At 40.1% G+C, this 21,689-nt stretch overlaps 1 protein-coding gene across 1 annotated transcript; it reads right to left on the bottom strand.

The window, feature by feature from the left end:
* Positions 1–3,761: 3,761 nt before the first annotated feature.
* Positions 3,762–20,851, bottom strand: anln2 (anillin, actin binding protein 2). The gene is made up of 25 exons (XM_087844139.1): positions 20,720–20,851; positions 19,824–19,923; positions 19,541–19,708; positions 19,161–19,235; positions 18,300–18,484; positions 18,010–18,102; positions 17,583–17,672; positions 17,028–17,112; positions 15,288–16,517; positions 14,681–14,991; positions 14,455–14,546; positions 12,450–12,579; positions 11,882–12,017; positions 10,390–10,578; positions 10,174–10,300; positions 9,947–9,995; positions 8,823–8,876; positions 8,710–8,742; positions 8,602–8,626; positions 7,993–8,099; positions 7,506–7,559; positions 6,930–7,016; positions 6,203–6,310; positions 5,592–5,740; positions 3,762–5,115 (listed from the first exon to the last, which is right to left on the bottom strand). The coding sequence occupies exons 2-25, from the start codon at positions 19,915–19,917 to the stop codon at positions 4,959–4,961; spliced, it is 3,828 nt and encodes a 1,275-aa protein (XP_087700265.1). The 5' UTR covers positions 19,918–19,923; positions 20,720–20,851; the 3' UTR covers positions 3,762–4,958.
* Positions 20,852–21,689: the final 838 nt, after the last annotated feature.

Genomic DNA, 21,689 nt, shown 5'->3' on the forward strand with positions numbered 1-21,689 from the left:
GAGGAAAACAAAAGCCCACTTTACTTACTTATTATTATAATATTATTATTATTAAACATCAGCTTCATTTCAAGCCAAAAAGACCAATTTTTTTTAAATAAATGCTTCAGTCAGAATCAGCTCACTTGTGATATCTGGTGTCGACAGACTGAGATCAGAAAAATGCAAAATGAACTTTCACAAACTAATAACTCTTCCAGATCTTTAAAAGAGAGTTTGTCTTTAAAAACACCATCCCACTGTTGCATGATCTCTAGAAACACTACCTGCATATGTTTCATATTATTTTTCACAAGTTTTGTTAGCATAGATCTTTGCATTAGCTACTAGACTGTATATAAAAGATAGCAGTAGTCCCTGCAATATTGTCCACCTCTTTGGAGCTTTGAAGCTTTAACATTAGTGTTTTGGCTGCCACCATATTGACTTCTTTGGAGCCAGAACAGACCATAGTTGCATGAAAAGGTGGAGTAGTAAATATTGGCTAATGCTAGCTAGTTCGGGGTACTAGTAGCTGAGAAGGTAGAGCAGGTCACCTACTAAGTGGCAAGGTGGTGGTTTAAACCCTGGCTGCCAGTCTGCATGTCAAAGCATCTTTGAGGAAGATTCTGGACTCCAGGTTGTTCTCCGATGCGTTCACTGGAGTGTGAATCTTATTAGGCATAGATAAAACAATGCTTATGTGAATAAGATATGTCATATAAAAGTGCAAAATTGTAGGTTAGCACTATATAAGAACCAGCCTGTTTATCATTTAGCACGCTGCACCAAAGAAAAGTGCAACACATAGCCACTTGCTAATAGTGCTAACATTAGCTAAGTGCTAACATTAGCACTTAGCTAATGTTAGCACTTAGCTAATGTTAGCACTTAGCTAATGTTAGCACTTAGCTAAGTGCTTGCATGTTGTTCTCAAGAAAGGACAACATGCAGCTCACAGCTCCTTGTGTACATCCACATACCTTTAATACCATTATTAAACCAATTCACCCAGTATTAAGTTATTCACAGACCATAGACCTACCTATGTTGGGCAAGTTTAGGATTTTAACATGAGACTGATTCACTTTTGGAACCAGCCTCAAGTAACTACTAAAGGAAGTTCATTTTGGGTTGCAGTTTGTTTGTGGACCCATGGGCAGCTTATATTATTGTGTTGGTGAGAAATTAGGATGAACCATATCAATAAGCTGGAAGATGCTTTAAAAAAATAACTGAAGTTTATGTGATAAATTACAGGTATGATTATAAGCTTCATTTTGTCTCTTACTTTAAGCACACTTCCCAGACCACTCTGGGCACCATCAGCTCTTGTATCTTTACCACACAGGCACCGTTTCCTCCAGAGCCATGTAAGGAACAGAGCTGAGGATGACGCACCAGGATGTTGTGCAGAATGTATTCCTGTCAGGGTGGGACGACACTGATAAGGACAACAGGGCCGCTGACCTGACGTTCCCTGCTCCTGTCACACTGACAGCAGGGCTCAGTGCAGTCAAGTGTTTCTTCCTCCGTCTGTGTCGCTGTATGCTTGATCACTCCTTCTGCTGCAGAGTCTTATATGAACTCACAGCGGCCCTGCAGGATGAAATCAGATATTACTACTGAGACCTTTACACCTCAGGCTTTCCGGTCTGCTGGAGGAAAATATGTCACCATCTCCTGGTTGCAAAGCAATACAATGCTGCCTTGAACATGCTTCAGTTATAGTTATAGTCAACAGTGTATATGATGCGCAACCAGCATGGATACAGCACACCATCTGGTTTAAGCGTCATTAAATTTTCAGCAGCATAATGAGTCTAACAGCATTTGCTGATGTGTGCTGCCTCACATCACCTCAGGTCCACAGCCAGTAAAACCAGCTGAGACGGTGTGGGAGTTTAAAAGATGGGTAAAAGCTCAAAAATGTTGATGCTATTCTGTCTTTTAGTAACCATTCTAATGTTAAGCTTAAGTGTACATGGGAAGGAGAACTAGGAATTCGAATAGAGTCTTGGGAACAGGCTATAGCGAGGGTACGATCTTCCACCTCCTGTGCTCGTCTTGGACTTATTCAATTTAAGGTCATACACAGGGTGCATTTCTCTAAGTCTAGACTTTCTGAATTGTATCCAGAAGTGGAAAACAAATGTGATAAATGCCATGGTTCTCCTTGTCACCTTAGCCACATGTTTTTCCTGTGTCCTGAGCTACAAAGTTTCTGGACAGGGTATTCTTGGGGTAACTCTTCGTCCTTGTCCTCTGATTGCTGTATTTGGGATTCCTGTTCGCTCACTTACACTTGATTCCACACAAAAGGATATTATAGCCTTCACATTCCTATTAGCGAGAGGTCTAATATTGTTGCATTGGAAGTCTGTTAAGTATCCTACCATTACCCGGTGGCTTAAAGATGTCATGTTTTTTTTAAAACTTGAAAAAATTAAATATACGTTGAGAGGTTGCACAGCCAAATTTTTTCATAAGTGGCAACCCTTTATCTCTTATTTTGCTAGTCTAGAGGTATTGCCTGTTTAAATGTACTTCTGTTACTGTTATATTCCTGTAATATGTTTGATGGTTGTGTTGATCTGTGTGGGAGAGCGGGGGGTCTTTGTTTTAGAATGCGTTGTTTTTTTTCCCCATATATATATATATATATATATATGTTTATTTACTTAGGAAAATGGAGAAAGGTTGATTGTATTTCGGTAACTGCAAGTACTGTTGTTTTCTTTTTTCAATAAAAATATTTTTAAAAAAAAAAAAAAGCTCAAAAATGTAGTGAGGGGACAGATAAAAAGATTATATTGCACTTTGTTTCATCGCCTTGAGGCAACTTTTGTTGTGATTTGGCGCTATATAAATAAAATTGAATTGAATTTGTCCAATCAACTTTAAACTTAGTAGGCTTGTTGCAGTGGAGCACTTTGAGGTGTGAAATTACAGAACAGAAAACTTCCATCACACCTTCCTGCCTGAAATTACTTCAATTTGTTCATGTTTGGATGAGTGGTTCTCAAGAAAGTTGCAACATACATTGTTTAAAACCCGGCTCTGCTAAACAGGCACAATCACACACATTCTGGGAGTTTATCCTTATAGGTGTTCTTTCTTCAAGAGCATATTTTATGATGTGTTTAAGGTCAAAGTGTAAACTGTAGCTACAAAAGCAAAACAAACCTCTGACGCACTCATATTTTTCTAGTAAGACTTCAAAATCAACGAGCAGAAATTGTTTCGTTCGAGCATGTTTACATAGCTGTAATGAATAATGAACTGGCTTCCATTTGTACTGATCTAATAGACCAGTTCTACATTCCTGCCCCACAACATAGCAAAGCTCTGGCAGGCATAATGCATCGCCGCCCTGCACCCAGAGGATGAGGCTGCTGACACAGCCGTACGGCCGTCCTGAAAGCTCAATCACGTGACCCTCTGCTCCCTGTTGTTGTCATCACCTTGAGCACCGTAACACCCTCCACCCAGAGGAGCAGTGGGACGAACAGGAAGTCTAATTCTAGACTACTTCCTGTATGGCATTCCTGACCTGAGCAGCCTTCCTGCCAGATTCTCTTAAGCGTCCCATGTATAGCAGGTTTACGGCTGAAACGGCTACTTTTACATGAATACATGAGCAGGCGAGTAATTGTAGTAAAACATTTGGGGATCTGTGCACAGGCTTTCAAATATTTTTTTGCATTAGTAGGAAAAATGGTGTTTATTGTTAATAATTGGTCATTTGTTTCTGTATCATTTAAACCCATCAGTCAGAACACTTTTGTAGCAGTTATACTTCATTTATTTTACCGTTTGGCTTCCATTAAGTGCATAGAATGAGAGTTCACATCATCAACATTTAGAATAAAGTGACAGAGATGGACAATAGCAGAACATCAGGCAGACAGCATTCATTGCAGCAGCGTGTCAGGGGCCTCCCCAGCTGAAATACACGTAAAATATGATTTTATTTATCTCCACTTGTAATGCAGAAGACTCACGCTTTTAGAAATAAAACAGAGATGCACTGACTAGCAGTTTCATGGCTGATAACAATATTAATTCTGCAAGACATTCAGGGTATTTATACACATTTTATACTTTAGATTCATTTAATTTATTCCTTCTTGTGTGTCAGGAGGAGAAATGCATGCATGTTGTATCCACACATATGGATATATGGAGGGTAAACAACAGCTACTGCTATTACTAAAAGGCAGATTGGCTGATATATTTGAAAAAGACCAATACAGATGCTTACAGATTTACCAGTATTTGATTGATTATGATATATGTTGGTGCATCCCTGGTTTTCAGCATGACATCATATTAAAACTAATTATATACAGACTTCACCTCCTGTAGATTTTCCATAGAATTCCACAAATTCTTTGGAAAAATCCCAAGATGATTATCTGTCAGTAGAGAGGTCTGAACGCCTGCCGAGAATAGATTTTACATTACTTACTCCCATTCAACACCAGCCAAAATTCATTCTACAGTTTTAATTATTAGTGTTTCTGTCCATTTCAAACACGAAATCCCAGATTACTACAGTTAAAGATTTATACCTGTATATATTTATTAGTGTCTCTATATAAATTTTAGCCTTCCCATTTAAATGATACAAAAAAACACAATCTGAATCCAAATAAATGTAAATTATAGCAGAAACATATATGAGGGTATAAGGCAAGAGTCATCTCAGATACTGAAAGTGCCCTATATTATTGCCAGCAGAGGCTGAAGCAGCTGATTGCCACAAAAACATAGATATATATATATAAAACGTAAATACTCAGACAGCTGTGACTTGGGAACCAAAAGGGGAACCAAACAAAAGTGTTTGGATTCAGGTTAAAAAGAAACACATACAAGGAAAAAAAAAAATCTCCCAAAGATAAATGAGAGAGGCAAACACTCTGAGATGAAGAGTAAACCCTGAAGCACATCCCAGCAGGTGTCTTAGTGATGTGTTACAGTATACTCTCCCTCAGGTTCCCACTGCTGGACGTGTTTGCCTGCTGACTCTCTGTTTGGGTTCGATTCCACGTCTGAAAGTCCAAAAGAGCCTGGTTGAGCTTCTCCATCCAGTCCAACCTCTCCTGCTTGGTGTCTGCCGAAAACCAACACCTGAAACAGGAACGGCCTTCGTCAGTTTGTGTGCGGCTATTAGTGTCCAGCCTCCACCCAGTGAGTGGTGTCACCGAAAGGTGTTTCCCATCAGCTGTCAAAAACGCAACACCCACTGTGACATCACTAGCTGGATGCAGCCAGAAGAGCAACGTCATGCGTCATGCTCACTGTAAACAAATGTGGAATAAACTGGCTTAAATGTGTAAATCAGTCAAACAAAATGAATCAGCGAGAAAAGTAGATGAGCTCAATTTTGTGAGCAAAATGAGCCATCATGCACAGAACAGAGGTCCTGACAGTTAAACCTGAGCTTTTCCTGCTGGATAAAAGTGAAAAAGTCAGTTTGCAGCTGTGATTCACACTGAAAGTAGGCTGACTACAACACATTAAACACTTCGCTCTAATGTTTTTGTCTGTTTGTGCAAGCAAAGACCTCGTTTTCAGGGAGTCGGGGTTGTTAAATTCCTACTTACTTGGCTTCGGCATCCTGGCTGAGGTCTTGCTCCTGCTGCGATACGCTGCTCACCAGCTCAAAGGTGAAAGGTCGAGCACACAACTCCCTCTTGACAGGCCTGACGCACTGACTCTGTGAGCTGGAGAGAGAGATGCTGCCTTCTGCCTCCTTAGAAGTTGAACACAAAAGACCGATTTAAGTTCACTGATGGCAACAATTAAACTTGGCCAGTTCAGAGTCGCCTTCTCATGAGTGCCTGTGCAGGTGGTCAACTACACATTTACATTTAAGTTGCTTACCTTGCTAGTTAGAGCCACAAAACTAATTATTCATGTTTTATTAATGTAACAGTTTCTTAGATTTAAAATGTCAGGGTGCTAACCACTGCTGATTGGAGCTGGAGCTGAAAATAAGTCCGTTTAAATGTTTTGACACTGCAGCAAGCAGGCATCACTGTAGCACAGTCATGAACTTCCACTGCGAAACCTAAAAATAGCCCCAGAAGCTACTCAGACATGCACAAGAAGATGACACTGAAGAGATGGCAAAATTTAAATCAGATATGCTTTTAGATTTTTATGGGCTGGAACTTCCATATTTCACATCTATGTGACACCTGCTCGTTCATACCTTTGTTTCTCTGTCATTTGGATAGTTCCAGTAGTACAGGTTGCATTCCTCCAGGACAAAAAAGCGACGATGCCAGACCCCATACCCACTGATCAACTCGAACATCGTCTGGGAACACAAACACAGCAACAATGCAGTGAAAACAGCTGTTTAAATTTAGAGGAAAATGATTTGATGTGTGTAAAATTTAGCTGAGGCAGGATCTGCACTCCCTGCAATGTCACTTTAAGAAACTGAGACATGACTTCAATTTCAATTTTTTTTTATATCTGGAACATTAATGTGTGCCTGGCATTTTATCTTTGATTTGACTCACTGGTCCAAATGATCTGATGCTCACGCAACGAAGGCTTCAAGCCTCCAGATCACACTCGTGATTCATCTGCGTGGCTGGCTTAGAAACTACTTGTTAAATGGCATGAGAGAATTTTTTCATTTTCAGACAAAGTGCTTAAGCACAGTTTCAGGAAGTCTCCACCTATGCTAACATGAATCATAGCTGCCAGCTGGAAACAGGAGTTTTCGTTCTGGTCTGCAGCCTCTGTGAGCTCAGCATCGTGACACCGAACCAGCTGCATCTGCTACAGAGCGGCAGACGGAGTGTGAGTGGGAATGGAAGAATAAAGTAAAACACCCAAGAAAATATCCTGCTAAGATAAATCTCTCTGTGACTCTCAGGTTTTTCTTTAATATAAAAATATATAATCAAATATATAAAATTCCTGACCAGGAAGCCTTGGTGCTGCACGTCAGAGTGGCTCTTGCTCTCCAGCTGCAGGTAGATGTTGCCCTCTAGAGGGGAAAGAAAGGGCACCTAACGCCAGAAAAGGACAGGGAGGGGCACACAGTGTCAGACTGGCAGGATTTTAAATGGTGGTAACAGAAAACAGCATTTCAAATACATCCCAACATGCTTTTCTACACATAATCTAACAGATGACCGGCAGTGGTCACTTCGACAGCGAATGCTGCCGTTTTCCACGGAGTAAAGATAATTTCAATCTGCAGGAATCAAGAATATATAGAGAAATGTAAGAACATGTACACTGACTACACATGCAGTAATATGTATAAGCAAGTTGAGATCACTTTATGTCCTTAAGAACAAGTTTCACATTTAAAATGGCAACATAATGGATAGTCTTTAATTTCTGAGATTAGTTTCTTAGTTAGTTAGTTTCTCTTTCTTATCTAAAGTGACAGCAAAGTTATTTACAAAGAACCCTCGAAGGTTTTTATGAATTATGAAATAGGTGAGTTTTCAGAGAGGTGGAGGGGTGACAGAATTGTGAAAAAGTGAAACCTTTTCCTGAAATTCATCTCCCAGCAGCCTCCTGACTTTGCCATCCAGTTTCATCTGAGTGGAAGAAGCAAGAAAAGAGGGGGAGGGACACAGACACGTTACATCACCAGTGAGCCCGTGCATGTGTGAAGTAATGACAAATGAAAAGGGGGAAAGCATGCGGGGTGGTGTTTGCAACACTGTGCTTCTTCCTCTCAGGCTGCAAATCCCAAAGACAGTGCTTTTATTCAGCTGCATCACTCAATCAGCAAATTCACATTTACACAACTACACAGACAAAAGAAGCCTCCATTTGTCCATCTTATTTTTTACTTATCAAACTTTCAAAGACAAGTTTCCATCGCCAACTCCTATTTCTCTTTACCAAAACTCACATTTCCACTAGGTTCCAGAGTTGCTGAATATTAAAATATTTGTAAAAATGTTGAACAGGCTTTCACCAAAAGTCCTCCTCAGTGTTCACCCCCAGCAACAGACACAATCTTACCTTATCCAGGGGGAATTTGCTGTGTCCCAGTGAGGCCAACGCGATCTTATGAGAGCCGACCAGACAAAAGTTACTGGAGCGCCGGGTGATGAGAGGAGGAGCAGCAGCTGAAGCAGCAAAAACAAAAACATGACTAATGTGCAACACTTAGAGCTGGAAGTATATCACCAACCACCATTATAACCATCTTTGTGCCAGTTTGTTCAAAGAGTGAAACAGGACGAACTGAAGCCTCATCTGGATGTTTATGCCTCAAGTCAAGTTTTTTGATATTGCGCCAAATCACAACAAAACATAAGGCAATTTATATTGTAAGATAAAGACCCTACAATAACATAGATAATAATACACCCCAATAAGCATGCACTTACAGCTAAAAATCAAGTTCAATGTAAGACTTAACAGTGAACTTCATGAAAATAAAATTTAGGATCCAGCTAAAGAAATACTAAAGAAAATGGAAACTATACTCCAACTGAAGCCAATATAAAACAATTTAAGGCCTTTGGTTATAAATATGCTTTTAAGACATTTGAAGACCTGTAACCATGCTGCTCTTTATGCACTGACAAAATAAAATAAATTAGTGACCAAAATAAAACAACTTACACGTTGAACTGACGCTGGATCTCTGCTGGAAAATAAGACAGATGAATAAATAAGAGTAAAACTCAAAGTATAACCACGATTTGATGAAAAATAAAACTGAAACCTCACCGTGAGAGTGTTCAGAAGCTTTCTTGGAGTGACCTGCACATGAGAAGGCAACATTAATGAATTCAAACATTGTATATATAAACATGCAGTGAGCTTAAAAATGACCAGCTTACCCGTGGCTTGGTGGAGGCCCGCTCCATGGTGCAGTTACTGGCTGAGGTTTGGGACTAGATGGCAAAAAACAACATAATAAAAATATAAAATAATTTCAGTTTTAGACAACAACACTCCACATTTAAAATCAACACAAACACAATAATAATAATACATATTTTACACATTTGGTATTAGGGGTGGGGGAAAAAATCGATACTGTGTAGTATGGTGATATTTTGTTTGCTAATAATGTATGGATACAGGGACAGCAGAAATCGATATTTTGTTACAAAAAGGTTTTTGTGCTCTGACTTCAGAGCATGTTGATCCTTTTTCTGAGCGAGAATCCTGACATTCCTTCACTGTCCAAATGTGTTTAACTTTTTTTATGGCAGCAATAAACATGACAGTTTACTTATTTTAATTTAAGACATGTTTTCTTTTAATTAAGTTTAAAACTTTTTTATTTAATGTAAAATTATATTTTGTTTTAATTTACTTTCAAATTCTTCAGTTGCTGAAGGGGCTGCATAGTTTTCATAAACTGCATAGTTCAGAATAGCTGTAATTGTACCAGATGGTTGCGTTCAGTTAAGTTGGACTAGACTGTAATACAAACCGTTCAGTTTGTCAACAATAAAACTGAAATGAGAGAAAGACTGAGTGTGAGACTTTGATATTAGATAAAATGAATATTGATAAAGTTTACCTTTATGTACAGAATCTGAATATCGCAAAATATTTTAAAAAATTGCAATAATATCGTATCGTGCGTTAAGTATTGTGATAATATCGTATCGTGGGATGTATGGTGATTCCCACCTCTATTTGGTATATTGAGCAGTAAGAAGGTCATTAAAAACAAATCACTAGGCCTAATGCAGCACACCTTAAACTGCCTTTAAAACCAGCACACACCCAAGCAAAGGGCAGCCTAACCAGAGCCTTATACAATCCAGCAAACAATCCAACCAAGTCTCATCAGCTAATCCATTAGATACACTACAGATGTGTGTATTACATTAGCACATCTGGCTGCAACATCACCAGTTCACAGTTAACGCACATGAAAGTTTATAATGATTTAAAACGTGTATAATGTAAATAGTCATAGAAAATGAAGCTCTAAATTGTGACTGACCAGACTGTAGACTTCCACATCAATTTCAAAGGATGAGCGAATATCCTTCCTGAAACATTAAGACGAAGCAATGCATTAGGATACTTTGCCTATCAATTACCACTTAGTAGAGTCACAAAATGAGAAATCAAAATGCTGTTTCAGAGCCGCAACATGAAACGTCACATAAGGTCAAAGGCCACAAACATTTGTTCCAGTTTAAGAGTAGCTGATGAAATGCAGCTTACATAGCGACAGATGTGGGGAAGGAGATGGTGTCTCCGTTCTGAGCATCTGCAGCTGTGGCCAGAGGGGTGGCGACGATGTTGCAGGGTCCGTAGCGGATAAGAACAAAAAAGTAGTGACTTGGTCGACCTAAACGACAAACAAAAACAACATCATGAATGTTAAGAGTGAAGCCATTAAAAACCAAACAAAGGCAGAAATCTTCTCAGCTGCGGTACCTGCACGGCTGTGTGAGGAGCAGACATATTCCACCTTGAGCGGCAGCTGGATGTTTGTGATGCTGACAGTGCCTCTGCAGGGCTGCTGGGAAATGGATTCACTGTCCTCCACTGCTGCCTCTCCAGACTCTGAGCTCCTCTCCTCCTTCAGTCTGGACACCTCAGCCAGCAGGGCAGAGCGCTTCTCACCTGAAACAGAAAATATATCATAAATGCAAGGAACACAAAATAGATAAATATTATAACATATCAGCAAAGAATTGACAGTTGTGGATATCACACTGTCAGTTTTGACTGGTTCCTAGAGCTGGGCGATATAAGATTTTTTCATATCACGATATGTTTTTTTTCATTTCAGACGATAACGATATATATCACAATATAAGCCAAATAACTATATTTGTAAGATTTAAATGTGCCGTTGCTCACAAGTAAAATGTGAAATAATCAGCAGCTTGTTTTGATTTAAATATTTATTTCCCATAAGAACTTCAACAGGGTAGATGTACTTAACATGAGACTTTTTCAGATAAATAAAGGCAAATATTGCAAACTACACAAAAGGCAGCCGCTAAAGCGTTTAAGTTTCAAAATAGAACAAACAAAACAGATTAAATTGTCAATTCCACTTAGAAACAAAATATTAATTCTAAAAATAAATCTTAGTTTGTTTTACAGAAGAACAGACAAAATTGACTAACTTTTGTCAATATCAAATAAACTGAGAACTAAAAGGAAATTCACGATCTCTCCTTGTTGTATAGCTTAGCTTTTCAAACAGTTTAACAGTTACTTTAGTCTGACAAAAGCCGAATGACGAATTAGCGCTTCCAGTCAGAGATTGAGCATGCACCGCTTTATTGTATTTCCAGACTTGCTTTCGGCAAAATTTACAGTGCGCTACTCTGTTTTTTGACTTGAAATAGCCGAAACACCTTCACACTACGGAACTTCTGTGGCTCTTCCGTTCGACAATCTCTCCGGCATTGGAACCATCAGCTGTTTTCTCTTCGGTAACCTTCGGTCACGCTCTCGGTTGATTTTTCTCTAGTCGGCACACTCATTTCCTCCATTACCCGGGCGGCACGGCGGCTGACTGCTTCCCAAACAAATACACATGTGCAGCTTGGCACTTGTGCTGTACGTAACAAGTCACGTGACGTGACGCTGCGGCTGTGATTGGTTCGGCTCTGCGCTACTTAATTTGGATTGGCTGTTCTTTTTTCTTTTTTTTAAGAGGACAAGAGCGGCGAGGCCTATCGCAATAGTTTAACTTTTCTATCGAGAAAAAGTTATTTCGCAATACATATCGTTATATCGCCCAGCTCTACTGGTTCCTAATCTTAAAGACCAATGAATGACCAATAACGGCTGCGGAGAAGAAGCTTAGATGAAGGAGAATGACAGGAATGAAAGTGGCTTATGTGAAGAAGCATTCCTGACTCTATACTGCACAAAGATGCGGTGGTTAAAAATCTTGCAGTCTACATACACGAGACCAGCAGCAGTTTCTCGGCTTCGGCCTCCTCCAGTGAGCCTCGCCCGTGCTCCTCATCCGTACAGCAGTTCAGGGCCTGCAGCGTCTGGTTAATCACAGTCTGCAGTTTCCCAGCTTCTTCATTAAGAGCCTGGACACAATCGACCAAACCCAGAGCATCACTGATACATGTAATATATTCAAAAGGTTCCACAGTTTTTGGCATTCTCAATCTTTAACAAACATTTTGTTGCGCTACAGTTCCAGATACAAATAACATAAGAGTGTTATGAGGCGCGATCATGTTCGAAGGTATTAAGCTCCTCTGCATAAAAGTCTCCATTAAAACATTCTACATGCTTGAAATTTAGACCAGATGAATGTCGAGTTTCCATAATTAAACCGCTTTTTAAATTCATTGCTCGACTGATTTAGTCCTGCTCCATTTGTTGAAATGGAGAAAGACTTCAAATTTCTGTTACTCCCTGTGTAAACTTCAGGACAGGTAAGTTGTTGGACAATATTGAGCTTAGCCTTCAGTAATATCAGTGTTTTTCTAAACTAGTCAAAGCAAACTACACACCGTTATTTTCTCCTTGATGTTGACAGGCGGTTGAGGCTTGGGCGTCTCTTCAGCCCGTCTCTGAACCCCCGGAGTGACGCTCTGGACGATGGGAAGCTTACTCTGCCTTTGTGTGCGGTAGGCATCGATGCTGACAACCAGAGAACAAACAAACATTAACATAAGGATAACAATGTTTGAGAAACGATGTGCGAGTGCTGGCACAGTTCAAGAGTTCACAGAACAGTGTGGGTAAAGCATCCTGGAGCTTTCTGAACATGCACAACATGTAGATTTGATTCGTTACACAGTAAATTTAAAAACATATGAAACATTAGGCACCAACAGCCCCACCAGACTGCTGAAGAGCACAATCTCATGTGTTGGTGCAGACTGATTCAGTCGTTTTTACTAACAGACCTCAGAGTTTGCAAATGAGCCCACTGTGAGATCTGATAATGATATTATTGCAGCGTAACTGCTGTAAACTGATAAAACGTTCATGATCCTGAATTTGGATCAGATAATTTTTTTTCTGTTTTAATAACTTGGAGGAATTATCCCATTTTTATGAGGAACTAGAGAGTGGTGTAAATGTATGGAGATTAGTGACTACTGCCAAGGCTGTACCAAAAACAAACAAACAAACAAACAAACAACCCTGTTTGTACAACCCAAGCACAGGTGTCGAACTCCAGGCCTCGAGGGCCGGTGTCCTGCAGGTTTTAGATGTGTCCTTGATCCAACACAGCTGATCTAAATGACTAAGTTACTTCCTTAACCGTTTAAAGCCGGTCGGAGCGGGCACGCTCCGTTTTGCCTAACTATTTTTAAATCCCGGTAGCTCTGCAACCACGTGAGCTAGAGCAATAATGTTTTTTGCATATGAAACCGGAGGAGTTGTACTTACATCTTATGCCATCAGCTTGTCCTCGGTCACAGTTTCCTTCCACATATAGCTTTGCAAAAACTGCATAAAAAGCACTTGCAGCAACAAAAACATAATATTCCAGAAACACGCTTTACCGATCCGATCAACTGTTCGTAACATTTCCTACGTCCATCAGCGCGAACTATCGCATGTCCACCATGACCCCCAAGACCTGCCGAAACCGGAAGGGACGTCATTCTGCGGAAATGTATTTTATTTTATTTTTTACCATCAGGGCCTCATGAGCCTATACTGGTGTTTTTAAAAGTTATCTTTGACTTTATGACTTTCTGTGTCGTTTCTGGGATGCTTAGGACTCATATTGCACTGCTGGAAATAGTTTATTTTGATGCATATGCTGTTTTTTTGCAAATTTGCATTATAATATTTATATATTTAATATATTTATTTTTGTTTTTCCTGCATTATATAAAAATTGGTGTATTTCAAAAATAAAACTATGAAGACACTCAAAATAAATTTCCTGTGGTGGGAAACTATTTTGTGCAACTTTTTTGTATTTACAGTTTTGAGGGATAAGCCTCTTAAATTTCTCTAACTAGAAATATATGTTAAAAAAAACAAACGATTTTCAATTTTTTTGTAGTTTATTGCACTTTTTTGCAATTTATGTAATTACTATGCACTTAATGCAGACATATTATTAAAATTTGGCCTATAATGGTTGTATTGATGTATATCATCTTGAAATGCCCCAAAAATGGCTCCACAGCATGTAAAAATATAATATAAGCTCTGGCGGACTTGGTTCTATGGTAGGTCTTAAAGGGTTAATCATGTGATTCAGGTGTGTTGACCCAGGATGATATCTAAAACCTGCAGGACACCGGCCCTCGAGGCCTGGAGTTCGACACCCCTGCTTTACAGCTTCAGAGCTCACTTTATATTTTATGACCTAACTTAAGCATCTTTTGGAGTATCTCAAAGCTCTGAACATTTGGGTTTTTAAACAATTTGAACACAAATGTATTACTATTACTCTTTATGTCTGGCAACAGTTTGACTGTGAAAAGATAACAGCTGGGATTTATTATAATCTGTAGTTGTGTATGACCATCTAACTGCTGTGATTACCTGTACAGGGGAGCAGATTCAGCAGGATGGGCGCTAGTTTCCTCTGGCGTCAGGAGCAAAGGAGGGATGGGCTCCTGGCTTGCGGCCAGTCGCTGTTGTAGGAACATTAGCACACATGTCATAAGTTGTGTTGTTTACAGGACGCTCGTTAATGCTGTCTGCTAGTGGAGGACACCAACTCTTTCAGCTTCTGAGTGTAGCTTCTCTAGACTGGAATAAATCTTACCAGTGGGGTGACCACAGCCTCTACAGACTTGCTGAGAGGAGAGAGGATGCCAGTGGGAGGAAAGTTGAGCAGCTCATCCCTGATGCCATCAACCTTATCACTCTCATCACTCTTCTCCTCTTTGGCCTCTCCCTCTTCTTCACTTTTTTCCTTCTCCGTCTCCATCTTATCGATTTCGACGGAGCAAGCCCCAATACCACTGTCGTGATCCTCAGGGCCTTCCATCCTTTCAGCATATTCGAGCACCTCCTCGAACATCTGATCGATCATTTCACCAGTGTTGGTCTCGTCGCGAAAGCTCACTTCAGTATCTGAAAAATATCACAAATGTATGAAATCACTTTGAATCATTTTCCGACACTTCAAATGCTTCTGTGCAAATAGCAAATCTGTGTTTTAGACATCAAACAAATAATTTCGTACGTTCTTCTCAGCACAGCTCTGATGAAATAATTGTAATTGTTCAATCTAGACAAAAAACACCCGTGTATTTGTGCACCATGGACTTTCAAAACATGCACCTCATGTCCAACAGACTCTTTCACCCGTGTGTTTCCACCTCTCCTAAAGTGTCCTCAGGTGGCCCAGGTGCTCACACTGCCCTCACCTGACAGGGCGGTTTCTGTAGAGGTATTGTTGTCAGACACCCCTGAGCTGTTGATGAACTCAGGCTCCAGAATAAAGGAAACCTTCTTTGAGCTCTCTCCTCGCTTGCGGGTGTCTTCTGTCAGACTAACGTCAAGATTCACCCTTTCATCTACAGATTCCTGCCCCACCTCCAGGTGATCAGATGGCTGGATCTCTGCTGAGGTCTGAGCTCCATCAGCCTCTGTTAATGTGCCCTTGGGCTTTACCACAGGTTGAGCCTCATCTTCTAGATTTCTCTCTAGTCCCGCATGCTCATTTTGTTCATTTTCAAAAGAAGTAGGCAATGCTCGTTTGTCTCCATCTGAGCCTCCGCTGTCTGACTCTTCTTTGATACAGACTGTCTGGGTTTCCTTTGACTGTTCAGCTGCATCATCATCATGACTGCATAGTTCCATGTCTTTCTGCTCTCGTTTTATTGTAAGAACATCACTATCTGCTGTAAGTAGACCCTGACTACCTTCCTTACATGACTCCGTGCTCTCTTCGTCTCGGTCTAAAGTACACTTCCCTCTCATTGAGTTTTCTAAACAGCTTTCTGGTTTGGATTCGTCATCTTTTTGTATTTCAGAACAGCCAGCGGTCTTAGTAGAGACATCAGAACGTGGACCATCATCCTGGATGTCAGTGGGTTCATTTTCATCTGTTTTCTCTTTGTTCATTTGGGATGATTCCCCTTGCACATCCTTCACACATGCTTCGTGCACTTCATCTATGGCGGATTCTTCCTCCATGCACGCTGTGCTTTGAGGATATCGCCACATCCTTAACTCCTCATCTGTTGACGGTTCAATCTCCCCGTCACTACAGCACGAACTATCCATCTTTTCATCGTCTTCAAAGGCCAGCATGTCAGAGCTACCCTGTTCACTTATTGTGGACTCCTGGGATGTTTCCCTAACATTTGACTCGTGTGGAAGAGTTAATTCAGAGAAGCTTTGCTCATTAGATGCAGGTAAGTCAGACATGTTCTGATCCTCACCAGAGGGGGCTTTGCAGAAACTGTGATCCTCGCTAAAAGAAAGCTTTAACACAGTTCGGCCCTCTGGTTGTTGGGGACCTGGCTGCTCTTCTTCATTAGCAGACAGAGCCTCTTGCGTCTGTCTGGGTTCTTCACTGAGAACGCACTGTTTCTGCATTCCAGTCTCTGAATAAGCTGCAGGAGCTTCAGAGTGACCGGATGTCATCTCACCTGTTGAGAAACAGGAGTCTCGCATCTCATCACTACACACCTTTTATAGCTTTATACTTGTTAAACCTTCAGAGCAGTTACTGAACATACCGAGTCATTTATATAAAGAGCACAAAATCTGCACTGATACTGAAACGAACTACTATTTTAGATGCGAAATGAACTTGCAATTACATTTTTTTATTAATTAATGAAATTTGCAAGATGTAATGAAATGTGCTCTATTAGTCACATTATTCCTAATTATTGGTTACATAACAGACTCGAGAGTTCACAAAATATTCTGAAACGTAAAACTTTTCTCCTTAAAAATGAGGTCAGACGAAAACAAATCGAACAAATGACAAGTAGCCTGAGATTACATCCCTGGTACATAAGTGCTGTTCGAATGTGTTTGCCCCAATACGCATGTTGCATATGAATTCCAATACTAATTAGAATTGTTTTTGTTTCACATTATAGAAAAATATATGCTTCAATTTCAAATCTAAATGACACCCAAAGCCTTACCTGTCATATTAAGAGATGCGCTCTCTGCATTTGTCGTCGGAGGTTCAGTGAAACTACCGTCTTTCACATCAGCGACACCTTGATCCTGCCAGAAGATCAAGAACAACAGGATTAAAGAATAAGCAGTAGGAGTTTTATTGACTATAATGATAGGGACGGAAAATTGTAAAAGAATCATGAAATCATGAAGAAAAATCATGAAATATAAAAGTCACAGGAAGAAAAAACAGCCCCTAAACGAAGTGAACCAATTAATATTGACAGGGTGCAATAATGCTGAACAGTGTAAGTCTGTACAATCTTCAAATGTACAAGTGCATGAATCCACCACTGCACACCAAACATGACCTTTGTTACCGCAGTGACAAGCCAACATCCCGAAAACCACAGAAGAGAGAAGAAGGTGCAGAGTAAGGAATGAACCTCAGGTTTATAAAGAAACTCTGTCTCCAGCAGTGCTTCAAGACATATTTAATCAACTGATCTCTGCCCAAGTCTATGTGGCCCATAATACCAGGTGACTAGACAACGCAGGGTTTTACACTACTGACTCACATCCCAGGGGCATGTGGGAGGCCACTGCACTCTCCTTTTTGATCTAGGAACACTGGAGGAGGGACCTGAAGGGCCACAAGGAGTCCTCTCCTGTTTATATAAACTGTCATGTTAAAAAAATCTATGAAAACTAACAGGGAAAAATGAAAAGTACAGTTTACCAAAGCTATAATCCACAAAAACGAGTTAAAACCTGAACAAAGTTTTAGTCAAATCAGGACGTGCCGAATTCTTGTTGACACTGACTGTGTGCATCAATTACTATTTACTGTTTCACAGCTGTGATACTAATCCACACTGCTATACTTGATGGCAATTCAAGCATGAAGCTTTAATTTATCCCATCGATTTTAAAATAACAGATAATAAACTATGACAGTTTATTATCGGAGCTCTGTAGGTGGAACGTCAGGGTCTGAAAACTCACCTCTGCTAAAGCGGAATCTGAGCTGCTCCGTTTCAGCCAGGCGTTCTCAGCGATGGGCTGAAACGGCACCTGACTCAGTTCATGCTCCCGCTCCTGACCAGTGAAAACATATCAGATTTTAGACATTTATCACAAGCATAATCAATTATCCAGTATTTGAATATTACAAAAGAAATTATTTCTTTCAATGGTTTTTTAGTATTAGATTTAAATAACAAATTTCCCCCCTTAAGAAGCAGCACATGGGAGTATTGAATCTGCATTTCAGCGATTAAAGCTGTTAAACCAACCTGGCGGATGCGAGAAACCTGCTTTGAGCTGGGTGTAGTTGAGCCCTGGAGTTTTTGTTGGATGACTGATACAAAGCTGGAGCGTGTCCGGGGGCACTGGTTGGAGGTGCTTGGGGTGTTGGTGGGGCTACTCTGGAAAGAGGCCATTTTGAATCGCTCCATCCGCTGATTGAACTCTGCCTCACCTGGAAAAATTTTCAGACAGTGTTTAAGTCAAAGGTGGGATACTAAAGACCAATTACCTTAAATAACTCTAACAAGGTGGAATGATGGCCTTAAGCTTTTGTTGGTTATCAAATTGAACCAATGAGCTAAATTAATAGAAAAAAAAAAAAAAACAGTCATCAGGTGAAAGACTCAAGACCTTCATATTAAGGGATTTTTCTGGGTCCAGACTCAGCTTCTCATGCACACCCTCCCATAACACTGCATAGATATAATGCAAATAACAGTAATGCTTCCAATATAAAGTAACAAAAGAACAAAAGAAAATATTTATGAATGGAAATCAGCTACTGCTCAAAAACAAATTGTTTAGCTCCATTACTCAAGTTAGCCAGATGTATCATAAAAAGAAACACCTGTCATGTTTACTACTGACATACATTCACTACACATGTTGTGTTATTTTAGATTAGAACTTAGCAGCTGGGTGTTGCAAACTCAGGGACGGGCAGTAAGGCCAATGTCAGGACTGAACTTCAGTCTGTGTCCCTCTGTAATACACTCTAATTAATGGAGTCATTACAGTAAGCAATCTATTTAGGCTTCAGTCTTTAAGACTGAAATTGTTTGTAGTTAGTTAATAACAGGTGATGTTGATAGAGAGGTTTTTGAAGGTGTGCTCATATGTAATCTCACCAAGGAAAGGCTCTTTGTAGCCCTTGCTGTCCCCGCCTGGATCCGAGAGGCACCGCTGTGCAGGAGGAGCTCCTCCTAAAATACAACACACTTTGTTACAAACTACAGGAATGATCCAACTCCCACACAGTCACTCGGGCTCAACAGAAATTACTCAACATCTTGACAGCAGGTCTTATCTTGCTTGGTAAATAATCTAGTTGACTTTTGATCTGCTATCTTAAGCATTACCTGAGTTTGTTAGCTACCCAAACAAAGCCAGTGGTGCAATAAATTCCACCTTCGTGAAGGTTTTGTCACAACTGTACTGTACAGATCAGTCAAGTATTTTGTCACATGTTCAGCATGCATGAACTTGTATGCAGAAAACAGTCATTTACCATCTCTTCTCTGGGTGAGCTGTTGAACTCGTGACCGGACTGAGGGAACTATCGGTGTGTCGGGTTTGGTTTCAAGCTCTGCTCGGCGTCCAGAGGAAGATGCTTCAGGGCAGTGGTTCTCCTGACCAGCCGCTTCCAGACGGCGCCTCTTCTGACTGTCACTGGTCTCTGAGACAGCAAGACATAGGCAACAGGCATAAGGGACTCCTTCTTGTAAATATATGTATATTTTGTAAATATAAAAAAGAAGGAACCTTGACATTGGTTTAAGCCACAAACAAACCTGGTGCTGAGCAGTTATTGTCCTCTGAATCCGACAGCGGTGCTCTCTGTCTCTTCAAGCCCATATTGTTGCCATTTTCCTCGCCTGCTTCCATATCGAGCTTCAAAAACATTAAGCACTGAATAAGTATTTTTAAGAGGTCAGTTTCACTGATTTGAAGATAAAACTCGAAGTCCATGAACAGATTTACTAAAGAGTAAAGCGGTATCAGCTAGCAATAGTTACTTTCCCAATAGAAACAAGCCACACCAGAAAAAAACCTGATCAAAATCCAAAGAAATAACTGCATGCCAGATTGAATTTAGCTTTGTAATTTCAACAGTGACTAATGCCTTTACCGATTTTCCAAATAGCCGCCATATAACGAAGTTTTATCCTGTCTATGGCCATAAAGCTTCACTCCCGACCAGGCCTACTTCGAAAATCAGGTCGGTAAACTCAGTGACATTTATCTGCCTACAACAAAGTAAAATAAATTTGCAAAATTAAAAATGACACGGATTATCGCAGCTAAAACTAAACGTGAAAACGCCCCATTTCAGCTTGGTTTTGGCTTGGCTCGTTTTTAAAAACAAAAACACTGCTGGCTGATTGGGCTAGCTCTTCAGCGAAAACTGGAGCATTTACTTAACACAGCGACAATTTAGTTATCTACGCCAAGTTTTTCTTCTCGTCTCCGAACAACCTGTCACGCTAAAACTTACTAGATTAGCACGCTGAACGCATCCACACCCTGGGTCAGCTTGGCTAGCTCTTTTCAAGCTAACCTATCTAAAGTTAATGCTAGTTTAGCTTCGAATTAGCTAACTTAAGCAACAGAAACCTAGACTGATAGCTCGAGTTTGTCTCTATATGTTTTGTTTCTAAATTGCTCCCCCCCTTTTTTTCTTTTTTACCTGAGAAGATATCCGTAAGAAACTACAGGTGGTACACGGGTCAACCTTAACTAACAGAAACCACGAAACAATCCTCTCGTTGTTTGCTCTCTTCTTCTAACTTTGAATTTCAGCGGGTCTTCTGACGTCAGAGGAACGAGCGATTGCAGTACCGTAAATATTCATAAAGAGCCCCGATCTGATATTTGCCGTGCGGCTTCTGTGGGATGTTAAAATCGGATACTGCGTCCATTCTCCAGAAATAGTAGATGACCTCTTTTAGTTAAATACCCACCGATGATTATTTACATATTTGTTTCCCTACTAGTTGATGTAAAAGCGGCTTTTGTGGAAATTAGGTGTTTATATTACGGTAAAAACAGAGTAAACGCGCGGACGGTTGCTGACTTTGGTAAATAAGGTTGTAATAAGCTTTCCCTTCCTGGAAGTTATGAAGTGTACCACATCTTTGCTGTTACACAACTGTCGTATAAGTTTAGCTTAATAATTATCTCAGAGCTCGTCTCTAGTATGTTGTCTGATTGATATTGTTGAGGTTCCATTAAAAATATCTAAGCTACACCTATATATATATGAACAGCCTTTAATTATTATGTGATTTCTCTGTTTGATGTCCTGCAGACAGCCAAGTCTGTTGTTAAATATTATAAAGCTCTATGACATACATGCAACGAGTAGTTACAAAAATGACCAGTAGGTGTCGCAGGTGTAGGACAGATTGCTTTCAAAGGTAAGGCTTGGTGAGCAATCTTCATACTAGACAGTATAAAGCTGGTATGAAGGTGGAATTCAGTGAATGAATCTCAGCATCATCAGCTAATGAATCTGTGCTACACTTGATGTAACCTGACCCATGACAGCACAGCAAACCAACCTGTTTATCCTGCACTAAAGTATATTTGTGCAACCTTTAAATAACACAAAGTTAGCATAGCCCACTTTGTTTTTCAGCATGATTCACAACATACAA

Source organism: Neolamprologus brichardi, chromosome 7, assembly GCF_056152115.1.
Source record: "Neolamprologus brichardi isolate AB-2024 chromosome 7, ASM5615211v1, whole genome shotgun sequence".
Taxonomy (NCBI): Eukaryota; Metazoa; Chordata; class Actinopteri; order Cichliformes; family Cichlidae; genus Neolamprologus; species Neolamprologus brichardi.